This window comes from Dasypus novemcinctus, chromosome 1 (assembly GCF_030445035.2).
Source record: "Dasypus novemcinctus isolate mDasNov1 chromosome 1, mDasNov1.1.hap2, whole genome shotgun sequence".
NCBI lineage: Eukaryota > Metazoa > Chordata > Mammalia > Cingulata > Dasypodidae > Dasypus > Dasypus novemcinctus.
Genome location: NC_080673.1, coordinates 166,874,730 through 166,888,028, shown reverse-complemented (window position 1 = coordinate 166,888,028; position 13,299 = coordinate 166,874,730). Strand labels below are relative to the sequence as shown.

The following is a 13,299-nucleotide window of genomic DNA, read 5'->3' as shown; positions in this document are numbered from 1 at the left end:
GTGGTTTTATTTACAATATGGAATATTATTCAGCTGTAAAAAGAAAGTCCTGATACATGCAACATGAATAAACCTTGAAGACATCACGTTGAGTGAAATAAGCCATACACAAAAGGACAATTGTTGTATGATCTCACTGATACGAAAGAATTAGAATAAACACACTCTTCGTGTCAGAATCTAGAATATAGGTTATCAGGGGATAGGTTGGGGATAGGGAATGGGAAATTAAGGCTTAAAATGTACAGGATTCCTATTTGGAATGATGAGTAATGTTCTGGTAATGGATGGTGGTTTTGTGAACAACACTGAATACAATTAGCATTGAAATATGTACCTTGGGGAGTGGGTATAGCTCAGTGGTTGAGTACTTGCTTCCCATGTACAAGGTCCTAGGTTTAATCCCCGGTACCTCCTAAAAAAAAAAAAAAAGAAAAAAAGAAAAAAAATCTTGAAATATGTACCTGAATATGATTAAAAGGGGAAATGTTAGATTTTCTATATATGATCACCAAATAACACTTAAAAAAAAATACATGGAACTACACTACACAAACAGGGGACCCTAAGCTAAATAGTTCAATTATAAAACTGTGCTATCATCAATTGTAACAAATGTTCCTTATCAATGCAAGGTGTTAATAACAGGGAGGTATATGGGAAATCTGTATTTTATGCATGATTTTTCTGTAAACCTATAACTTGACTAATGAAGAAAAAAGTATTTTAAAATGTATTCAGTTTAACTTTTGAGATGCTATGAAAATTTCAGCATAATTGATAAAAAATATCAATCATTAACCATATTTCTTCAAAAAAAAAAAACCCCTTTGAATATCTTTGTTTCCTGAGATTGGCATTAGTAACTATTGCTACAACAGGGCAAAAGGAATAAAACCTTAACTGTTGCTGGTTGACACTGTAGATGCCTATCTATGTGAATCAGAGTTTTTGAAATATTGTAACACAGTGAACAGGTCCTTGGATGTTGTGGAGAGAGAAAACTTTAAGTGCTATCCATCTTTAATTGAGCAATGATAATTTTCTGTATTATTTTGTTTAGTTCGAGATTTGCTTAAGTCCTGTCTGTCCTGATTTTAGCTCTGATTAATAGAATCATGCTTGAAGCCTGACATTTCAAAAGGCAGTTGCTGGTGATACATCTCTGAAAAGATAGAAGGATGTTGACACAGGTGCAAAGTGAGACAAAAAGTAAAATATAGCCTTTTAGAAAGGCTTGTTAGATAAAAATGAAGGCTAAAAACATTTGTAGGATATAAATCTTAACCCATTTAGGCTCATGTTAAATTTACACCTATTCTATATCTTGTAAACATGAAATTGTCCTTGCTGGATTAATTGTAAAGAATCTGCTTTAATATATCCAGACCTCCAAGTTCAATATTTACATACTAATTAGTTGTCATGGAAAGCTGCATTCAGACAGGGGTCTGTGATGGCTTTCATAGAAATCATCTCTCCCTTTGGCACTGACTGAATTAATGAATGACTATAGAACAGATTCAATTCTTTAAAACCAATGAGAGTATTTTCAAAGCCAGTAGAAACAATGAAATTCAAACCCATGATCATCAAGATACAGCCAGAGTGTGGAAGGCTATAAATAGTATAGTACTAGACATTTAAGAGGCAAAGCCTCTGAGATCACAGGGACTTGACTGCAATTTTTTCTAAATCCTAAATTTCCTAGAAAAAATTTTGTTCAAGAGAATGATACCCCTCCTTTTAAATGTACTGATATTCTTCTTAAAACTACACATACTGTTTTTCACATCTACAAATTTCCTGCCTCCCAGACATTGTACCTTCCCCTCCTGCCTTTTGGTTTTAACTCTTTGATGGCTTAAAATAGCTTCTGTAATGTAATCCTTAATAACACCCATTTAAAAGCATAAATAAAGTTAAATAAGCAAATACAAAAACTCGTTGAAATGTTTACTGAACACAGTTCATTTGTTTGGGAAAAGATATGCAAACTAAAATTCCCTCCAATAAGCTAATGGGAAAAGATTGTACTGATAAATCTAGTTTATAAAATATTTGAGCGTGAGAGATATTAATAGTTGGCGCTTTGGGAACTGTTTTGTGGAAAAAATAAGCTACAAATTGAGAACCTGAACTGAGAAAACCACGAGATGAAATGGGCAGGAAGCAAAGAAACTTATTAGAATTCCTAATTCTGGGAGGAAACTAGAATTGCAGATCTATTTAATGAAAACTTGTGGTTTCACTGGGTATTAAGCTATCCATACACATGTACATAGCATATCACAAACTTTAGATTGAAATCCTTAATTTGTCTCCAAGAAATTACGTTTTTCACAAACTCTATTTTGAATAATACTTAAGTATTACACAGATATTGACATCATGATCACACCAGAGAAACTTTACCAGTTTTACACATATGGGTATAATGAACTTGAGTGTCGGGATGGATATATTCCAGGTCATAGAGCAAAAGCAAATATCCACTTTTATATATTTTCAGTACAGTTTCCAGGTTCAGCTCCTTTTGGGTAATATATGTCTGCTCAAATAAATTAACATTAATGGATCTGATTTCCTCAAAACAAATGTCTGTTTGCCCCCCATATTCTAGAGAGGAAAAAAAGGAATAAACAAAGAAGTGTAATTACAATCTAATTTCCTAAGGTTTACAATCTCTATTTTTGAAAATCTGGTTCCATGCTTGATTATACAAATGTTTTTTTCTTACAACTTAAAGTTTTCTTTATGGAATCGCTTTAGTAAAGGCTAAGAAATCTTACAAGGAAACAGCTAAAAAAAGAATGTTTGCATTTTACTAAGCGAAAGATGTTTGCTTCTCGGGAAGAAGATGTGGCTCAAATGACTAGGCTCCTATCCACCAAATGGAGGTCCAGGGTTTGATTACTGGGGCCTCCTGGTGAAGGCAAGCTGGCCCTTGCAGTGAGCTGGCCCACCCAGGAGTCCCGGCTCATGTGGCAAGCTGGCCTGAGTGGAGAACTGGCGCAGCAAGATGACACAACAAAAAGAGACACAGAGGAGAGACAACATAGAGACACAACAGACCAGGGAGCTGAAGTGGTGCAAGAGATTGAGCACCTCTCTCCCACTCCGGAACGTCCCAGGATTGGTTCCCAGTGCCTCCTAAAGAGAAGACAAGCAGACACAGAAGAACGCCCAGTGAATGGACACAGAGCAAACAATGGGGATGGGAATAAATAAACAAATCTTTAAAAAATAAAAATAAAAAAAGATGTTTGCTTCTCTTCCCACAAAAGCCAAATAGAAAACAAAGTGTTACTAACATTTTCTATTTATTTCATTAATAAAAAGTGCATAGTACAAGCCCTTTATCCCAATCCAAGTACTCAGTAAAAGATTAACAATAAACCCTGGATGGCACAGACATGATTTGTTTGGCATGATTTAAACATTTAAAAACAGCAATTAACATTTAGTACATCACATGACCACTTTTGCTTTTAACAAAGTAATCATCAGACATAGTAACAAATACTTTGTTTTTCATTTAGAAATATTATAATGTTAAGACTAAACCTACTATTGCAAAAAAAATTTAATTCTTTAACCGCAAACTCTCTTCATTTTTCTTTCTTCAAGTTACTGTGTTGTATAGTAAGCTGAACTAGTCAAATTTTAGCACAATATTCATTTAGAGTGAGAGACTTTCATTTAGATTGATAGACTTCCACAGTTCCTTTGAAAATGTAAGATATCTATAATTTCATAAACACTATCACATCACATACCATAAAGATACTAAAAGTAATCATGGAATAAAACTGTACTAAAAAATATGACCTACTGACCATAGGATCATGGTTGGATAGATACATGATAAAATAGTTTACTATAAACATATCCAATGTTAACTTTTTCCATATAGAAAGCAAAAAAGAAAAGTTATTTTGCATAAAAGAACATTAAATGACTCAAAAGCATAGTAAACTCTAAATGGCATTTGTGCAATGTTTAAGAGCCATGATGAGTTTTAAAATGTGGAGCTTTATTTTTTCCAGATTATCTTCAAAGGATTTAGCACAGTTCAGGTGAATGTTTACAAAGCCAAGTAATGATTTAATAGAGTTCTCAATAAAAAGGCCACATGTAGAAGCTTTAAGAATTAAATAGAATAATATAAATTACTAGTTAGATTAACAAGAATATTTTATGAGCAGCATACCATCTTTTCAGAAACACAGAAATTTTACAAACACAAAAAAAACAACACTCTGATAATAACTTTTATTACTAATTAAGTAGATGGTCCATAAAATTAAGGGGATTCTAAAATCCTAGAATACCAATTAAGTATATGTGACAGAGATGAAGGACTAGAAATAAGTGTGCAGATTTCCAAGTCTCTAGCTAACACTACACATTCTGTTTCCACATTATAGTCATTTCTTAAACCAAAATCAATTCTCAATTATTTGTGAGCCATACAGTCAGTGTATACATTGGTATATTGGTCAAAGATTTGGCTTTCAGGCCGTTTAGAGAACAGACTGTTAAAATAAAGGGGCAAGCCTTCAAAGTTCAGGGGATAAGGCAGAAAAAGGGAATGCTATTGGATTTTGCTCCATTATAAGCTATTTCTACCTTTTCTGCCTTAAATACTTTACCAGCTCCAGAGCTGGGAAGGCTTCCAGTAGGTCTTAGCAAGAGGAAAAACCTTTTATCTTGGGAAAAGACAGACAACAAACACCTCCATTTTGCCAAGATTAAATGATGATTTAAAAAGCTTGCCACACTGTATAGAAATCAACATTCCCATAATTCTGTGCATCTGGGACTATAGAAATGTCTCCTGTGCCCCCAGATCTTCAAATTAATATTCTCAGGTCACAACAATAAGTCTTCCCAAAGGGGACTTTCCAAAAAAACAATTTCCTCGGCTCATATTTCCTTCTTTTTCTTATACAGGATTTGACTTACCTGTGTTATGGCACCCTTCTATTAGTACAAATAATTAAGAGTGGGTTATTTCAAGAAGTTCAGCACAAAGCCAAGATGCACAAGGAGGAATGCAAGCAGTTAATATTGAAGTATGTAATGAAATGATGTCATTACAATGTTTTTGGTCTATAGTGTAATCATAGTAAAGGAAAAAAAAACCCTCCATGAGTGTCACACAACTGTATTAGAGACTATTGAACAGTACAATGATATAGAGAACTTTATTCAATTCATAAAAGTAATTTTTCAGACCTATACAATGAAAAGCTAGACTGATCTAGGGGGAAAAATCCTTATATCGATAGCAAAATATCTTTTACCCCCATAACTCACCTGCAATCACTAGCTAGGAAAAAATTCCATAACCATATAGGTCGTGCAGGCATATTTTTTCAAACTGAGCAAAATAATGCAACTTTCACTATTTCTTATATTTCAAAACTATTTATATTAATTCTCCTTCCCACCCTAATCCATCCCATTATCAAGACAGGAATGAGATAAGGGAATGAGAAAAAGAACCTTGATTGTTTCTCATTTTCCTCCTTCGCTATTGGAGTAAATTAAGAATTCATTTCAAAAAATTTTTAAGTCAGAAAGGTAACAAGAGACTCAAATTTTTTTCTGCAAAATAAAGAGAGTAAATAAGTAAATAGACACTTAGATGTCAGTAATCAAGCAGCCCCATACAGTTTCTTTTTTCCCCCATATAGTTTTAACATAATTTCATTTTAACAGGGAAGTATAAGAATAGAAAAGCAGCTTCCTGAGAGGCACTCATTTTAAACAATAAATTATAGCTTAAATTATTGTATTGAATATACCCAGCAAAGGCAGAGTTAGTTTTTTCTTCATTTCATGAACCCTTGTAAGGCTAAAATACAGTGGCTTATAAATGTCATATAATGGACTGGTAAACATCCACCATATCAATCAATCATGTTTATTTAAAGGTTTCTTAACATTAGACATTTTTAAATGGGTATAAAAAAACTTAGTAAACAACCATTTCATTTCTTCTCTCCTCCTATCCTAATCACATAAGCCAGTTCTAATAGATGATACAGACTTCACCTGTAATTTATAAAATATTCAAGGGTTGCCACAGTCCCAAAAATAAGAGAAAACTTGCACCCACAAATAAACTATCAAGGTAAATGTAAATACATTGCGGTTCTAATTTTCATTCATACAATCTCAGACAAGTCCAAATCACTTTATAAACATCTTATGCGAAAAAGCAAGTTTTAAACCTACCAAAACTATTTGAAATATTTAATTGCAAAGATTTCAAATTTCCTTCAATCAGGCCAGAAATCATCCCAAAAATTATGATCACAGTTACAAATAGAATGAATGGAATGTTTCAGTTTAGGACAACCAAAAAAAGCCCCATGTAACTTTTTTTAATATCATTTACTCAAATATACTGTAAATAGGAATGGTGATAACACAGGAAGCAAAAATAAGCTTGCAAGTGAAATTTCTAGAAGCTCATGGAAACAATACCATCCCATATTGCAGATGCAAAAGGAAAAAGAGTTATAATGGGGTTAAGAGTACTCTGGTCATCTTCGTTCATTTGGTCGTGCAAGGTATATTTTCACTTCCCATATCACAAAGTTAGTCCACAGGAGGGGCTGGTGGATCTTGTTCCTGGCGTTAAAAAGAGATAAATGATTGAAACTAATTTCTTAAATCCCAATGCAACCAATCTACCATATATATGAGCAGAAAAATACATGAAGAGCAATGCCCTCTGTGCTCCCATCTGAAAGCATATACTTATTTGGACTTTTCATACGTTTTTACACAGAGGAACGGTGGATTAACACCATGATTCTCTAACTTTTGTCCCATTCCTACCTGTGGTATAGAAAAAAAGGTCACTGTGATATGACCTGGGTGAGACTACTTTCTCTGACAGCTCTAGGGATGGTCTTTAAACCAATAAAGGTATTTCATTCCCCTTGCTAAAATGAATGAATCCTTGACCACAGACCAATCTCAGTGAAGCTAGGGACTTTTGTTTTTCACTACAAAATGTGGATGAGGAAGCATGTGGCTCCAGTAAGAACTAATTTCTTAGGTTTTACCACCATACTGAAGTTACAAGGGGAGAATAAAACTGATAGTGTGAGGAAAGAAACTGGGTCTTTGATGACACTGTTAAACTTACTGAACCAATAATTTCATACAACTACCCTACACCTCTGGATTTTTTGATTGCATAAACTAATATAATAAAGCCACTTATTGTTTAAATGTTTTGAGTTGATTTCTGTTGTTTGTGATAGAAAGCATCTGAACTATAAAGGAAAAAGATCAGACTATATCGGAATCTTCTGGAAGATTCCATTTATTTACCTTCACATTCTATATGTTGCTCTAGTAGAGGGTGATCAATTTTTCTACTTGGAATTAGAGTCTATAAATTTTCTTGCCTATTCCTAAAGCCTTGGGTCTACTATTTCTAGAACCGCTGGCCAATAATGAACTAAGTTATGGTCTAGGAAACTGTTAATTTGCATTTCTGTCATCTAGAAGAGTTTCTAAGTCAGTTTAAGTTTAGCTCCAAACACTGGAGAAGATGCTCTTTGATATGAAAATAATAAAGCTGCACAAAGCAAGTAAGAGAAAAGGCTAAGGAAGAAACACTTTATCAAGACAAGTTCTGTCAAGTGCCTGGACAGAACTTTTTAGGAGTAATGCTCCTATAATTTGTTGAGCTGCCTTTTTCTGCTATTTGTTTTGAATTTGTTTTTTAAAAAAGAAATTAATCTAACTTTCTATACCAACAACACAAGGTTGGGTAAAGGAAGCAATTACTTAAAAAATTCGACATGAAGAAGGTTGTCAAGAGAATTAGTGGGATAATTTTGAATTCAACAAGTTAATCTATCATGGAAAGATTTTTAAAGAGAAGATATCCAAATCAATGGAAAAGAAAAAAATATAAATAAATACTGGCTATGAAAGGACTAAAATGACTCATTTAACAGCTGTTTCATTAAAAATGGTACTAAAAACTCCCTGTGGGATTGTTTTATTATGTTCTATTTAGAAGGTTCTAAAAATGGTTATAATCTTGATTATCAAGATTTATCAACATGAATAATTCCTTCTGCCAGCTCAGCTGATCTACAGAGAATACAGAACTTAAAGAAATGGTGTGAAAGAAATAAGATGGGAAATACAAGAAGAAAACAGGATTTATCCCAGACAGGCTTTGTGGCTCTATTGTATTTAAAAATAGCTGGGACAAGAAGGGAAAGAAAAGAGGGGAAAAAAAACCACATTTGAGCTAGTGCTTAATTAAGAGAGTTTAGGGGATTGGAGGCATAAGAGGCAAGGCTCAACTGTGAGGTAGACAGCACTAGGGAGAAGATAACTGGGATTTGAAATATATTGTTGTGGATTATGAACAGGATCATTTTTTATATTTCTCATTTGAGTAAAGACTGGAATTCATTTTAAAATTATTTTGAGCTTCTGGTCTGTGCATCTACATATAACTTCATGCAGACTAAGCCACTGGAGGCTCCAAGATTTACTAGGGACTGCACAGGGAAAGCTTCTTTCATGAGTTAAATCTTCTGCTAATTTTGATATTTTTATCAAAACAAACTCCTTCCTCTCCCCAAGCCACAACACTCTCCCCATCCAGAAAGGATTTATAAACCACAACACTTACATTATGAGGACTGGTTGGTTTTCCAGGTAGGTTGGATCCTCTTAGATTTGGAGGTCTCAGTAAGAACAAGATCACTGCAATAACCATCCAGGCCATCAAGATCATAGTAATACTGATGCCATTATCACCAGAAGGTCCTGGTACTAAAGGCAAACAAAATGTCTTTATAATAAAAACTGTAGCATGATTATAATAGTGTTCAGTAACATAAAAATAAATTACAATGTTTAAAATGTCTACTTGAAAAACTGTATTAATAATTTAAAGTAGTACACTTATGAAGTATTACATCTTCAATTTCCCTTTCCTCCAGTAAGAAAACCTAAACGGTAAATGATGTTAAGCAGTCATAAACTAGAATAAGCCCAAGTCTATTAAATGAAAATTTTCATAGTATAGTAGTTCTTAATATTTTTTGGGTATGTAACATAACGTTTTGAGAATCTAATAAAAATTACGGACTCTTCTCAATATAAGAATCCATGTATACACATTCACGAAATTTTGTGGAACGTTCATGAATCCACAAAGCCATCGATCAATCCAGAGATTTACTAAGATCTACAAAACCCGGTTAAGATCCCCTGAAATACAGTAAAGGTGCTTTTCTTCAGAAAAAAATTCTGTACCTTAATAATAGAAGTAGTAAGAACAAATATAAAAGGATGTAAGGAAAAAAGAACATTTGGGTTGTACAAGATATAAATGAAAAGATTTCTTTAGTGATATTTTCAGTCAAGGTGATATTAATTTGGTTTTGTCTTTTACAAAAAAAGGTAGATTCAGATCTAGGTATTTTTAAAGTCTTTGTATTTACCAAGAGAAAAAAAGTCAGGGGTGTATGTGTGTGTCTGTGTCTATACACACATGTGTATGCAAGGAGGTATTAGTTTTTCTCAAGCTTCTGGAGGCAGCCATGTCTTATTTAATTTTGAATAACAAGTTCCTGGGCCTGGCCCATGACATAAGCTTACAAACATCTAATAAATAAAACACAGGTTTTGTTTTATGTTTATTGGACAACTCAATTGTCAGAAATGAAAATCATAGAAGATGAGATTTCTAGAGAAAAACATAGTATCTCTAGGTGGTTACTAAAACAGCCTGTCAGGAAGCAGACTTGGTCCAGTGGTTAGGGCGTCCGTCTACCACATGGGAGGTCTGCGGTTCAAGCCCTGGGCCTCCTTGACCCATGTGGAGCTGGCCCATGAGCGATGCTGATGCACGCAAGGGGTGCCCTGCCACGCAGGGGTGTCCCCCGCGTGGGGGAGCCCCATGCGCAGAGAGTATGCCCCGTACTCTCTGAGAGAGCCGCCCAGTGTGAGGGAAAGTGCAGCCTGCCCAGGAATGGCGCCGCCCATGCAGAGAGCTGACACAAGATGACGCAGTCAAAAGAGGCACGGATTCCCATGCCGCTGACAACAGAAGTGCAAAGAAGAGGGCTCAGCAAGTAGACACAGAGAGCAGACAACTGGGGCGGCGGGGGTGGGGGAAGGGGAGAGGGAAGAGAAATAAATAAATAAATAAATCTTAAAAAAAAAAAAAAGAACTTGAAATTAAAGAAAAAAAAAACAATTCACACACACACACAAACTAAAACAACCTGTCAAGACAACAGCTATTTGAAACTGGGAAATGTTATGCTGTCTATTATGTTACCACAATAAAACTTTAAACAAAAATAAAAAATAAGCGTATGGAGGTCAAAAGGTAAAATATCAATGAATATATACGAGTGAATTCCAGGGTCTTTCAAAAACAATTTAAAAAAAATTTTTTTTAGGAGGTACCAGGATTGAACGTAGGACTTCATGTATGGAAGCAGGCACTTAACCAGTGAGCTATAGCCACACCCCAATGAAAGCTGTTTTTTTTTTTTTTTGGAAGTATTGGGGATTGAACCCAGGACCTCAGACATGAAAAGTGGGCTCTCAACTACTTGAGTGACACCCATTCCCCTGAATTCTTTTTTGTAAAGATTTATTTTATTTCTCTCTCCCTACCCCTCCCTTTCTTGTTTGTACTTGCTGTGTCTGCTCGTCTTCCCTGTCTCTTTAGGAGGGGCTGGGAACCGAACCTAGGACCTCAGATGTGGGAGGGAGGTGCCTAATCACTTAAGCCACCTCCATTCCCTGCTTTGTTGTGTCTCTGGTTATGTTTCTCTTCGTGTGTCTCTTGTTATGTCATCATGCCACCTCGCCGTCCTGCTCATCTTCTTTACGAGGCACTGGGAACCTCTGCTCCCTGTTTTGTTGTGTTTCTCATGTTCATCTTCTTGTTCTCATTTGTGTCATCTTGTTGTGTCAGCTTGCTGTCTTCTTTAGGCGGCCCCGGGAACCGAACCATGGACCTCCTGTGTGGTAGGTAGGATCCCAATCACTTGAGCCACATCTGCTTCCCTCCCGTAAATTTTTAAAAAGTACTTATTGTTTCAAAATTTAAATAAAGTATATTTTTCCTTTTTACAAATTATCAAATTTTACTGTCTTTACAATGATCAATGGAATAAAGTGTTTTCTAAAGGCACTTTAGGTAGCTATTCTTAAAATATATTTCTACTACAGTGAATATCATTTACACTATCTACCCTGAGAGCACTGATGTAATTTTTCAATTGGCTTTCCTTTAAAGAAAATATTCTGCATGATATTTTGTATTAATAGAAATTCCTAAGTGTGTGAACTGGATTAACTACTGCCAAAATAATTATAAAATTGACGATTATTCACATAATAAGCTAAATTGTGAAATATAATTAGAAACTTAAGAGATTGACGGGCCAAAAAGAATTCCTAAAGTTAATGAATAAGGATTTGATTATTAAAGAAGAAATACAGTATAATTAAATTTTAAATTTTCATTCAAATACTAATATTGCTCATGTTTTCTTGAAACTTTTTTTTTTTAAAGATTTATTTTATTTATTTATGCCCCTTGCCCCCCCGCACCTTGCTGCTTGTGCTTGCTGTCTGCTGTACGTTCTTTTGTGTCTACTTGTCTTCTCTTTAGGAGGTACTGGGAACTGATTCCGGGACCTTCTGATTGGGAGAGAGGCGCTCAATCGCTTGGGCCACCCCAGCTCCCTGGTTTGATGTATCTCTCATTGTCTTCCTCTGTGTCTCTCTCTTTCTGTTTTTGTTTGGTGCGTCATCTTGTTGCATCAGCTCTCCACATGAGCCCCAGGAATCAAACCCTGGACCTCCGATACGGTAGATGGGAGCCCAATTGCTTGAGCCACATCTGCTTCCCTTGAAACTTGTGAATAGGAAATTTTTGGATAATTATGGACAAAACAAAGAAAAAAAATATACGGAAAATTTGCTATTTTTGCCTTTAAAAGATAACAAAGTGTGACTATATTCAACAGACGAAAAAACACAAAAGACTATACAACTATTTGGTTTTTGGTCTCCATACCTCAAGAAAAAGTAATAGAAAATCCAGATAAGATGTTGAAAATAAGATGATGCCTTGCACTGGGGTCTATGGACCCATGGCTCATTCCCAAAAGAAGGAAGGGATAGGTGGCATTGCTTGGGCCAACGGGCTAGTGAACAAAGGAGACAAAATCAAATTAAGAGCTGAGCTGGCCCAAGAGTAGGCTAGATAAGAATGCAGTCTCTATTCCAAAACCAGTCACTTCCCCATTAATAGTTAAAGCAGTACTTAGGAGGACTCAAATTGCATTACATAGAGCACCAGTGCATCAACATTCCATTTTCTCTATATCCATTATACATCCTTTCTTTGTTCCCTCCTGTTATAAGAAATGCTCTCCCTTTTGTAATTAAGAACAGTTTTTCCACTTGAATTTTGGATTTCATCACTCTTGCAGGCATGCTATCCATTATCCTCTCTCCTATTGCTGAACTTCCCCTTCTCCATTGGAATCATTCCATAAGTATTTAAACATGATCGAGTTTCTCCTATTTTTGAAAAAACAAAAATCCTTCCCTCAATTCCATTCCCTCATCTGTTTACTCATTGTTTGTGCTCATTGCTTGTTGTCTGTGTTTTTTCTTTAGGAGGCACTGGGAACTGAATCCAGGACCTCCCACGTGGGAGATGGGTACTCAACTGCTTGAGCCACATCCACTCCCTGCTTGTTTTTGCTCATTGTCTCTTTGATGATCTTGCTTGTGGTCTGCTTGTTGTTTGTCTTATTTAGGAGACACCGGATCCTACACTCTGGTTTACTGGACTTACCCCACTCAGCTAACATGGAGTTGAAGAAGGTCAACCACCACACCATGGAACCAAGAGTGCCTACAACTGAAAGCAGGAGGATTGCATCCAGCATCCATGTGGAATCTAAGGCCCCTCTTGATATAGATGTGGAGTGGACACAACCATTCTAAGGTCCACAGGATGGAGGAATGGAGTATGGATTAGAGTGGACTTACTGATAATCTATTCATGAACAATTGTGATTAGTAATCGAAGAAAATGTGGCATTGGTGTGGAGAAAGTGGCCGTGGGGGCTGCTGGGGGTAGGGAATGGGAGGAAAAGATGAGATGTGGAGGCGTTTTCGGGACTTGGAGTTGTCCTGGGTAATGCTGCAGGGACAGTTACTGGACATTGTATGTCCTCCCATGGACCACTGGGTGGGACGTGG

General features: G+C 35.7%; 1 protein-coding gene across 2 annotated transcripts in view; it reads right to left on the bottom strand.

Annotated features, from left to right (window-relative positions):
* Positions 1-3,304: 3,304 nt before the first annotated feature.
* SMIM14 (small integral membrane protein 14) overlaps positions 3,305-13,299 on the bottom strand; it is a 104,750-nt gene continuing 94,755 nt past the window's right edge. For both annotated transcript variants that reach the window (XM_004475461.5, XM_004475462.5), the window contains exons 4-5: positions 8,684-8,826; positions 3,305-6,645 (exon numbers count right to left, since the gene is read on the bottom strand). In XM_004475461.5, the coding sequence (XP_004475518.1) occupies positions 6,613-6,645; positions 8,684-8,826 (176 nt within the window). In that variant the 3' untranslated portion in view covers positions 3,305-6,612. The remainder of the gene's footprint in view (positions 6,646-8,683; positions 8,827-13,299) is intronic.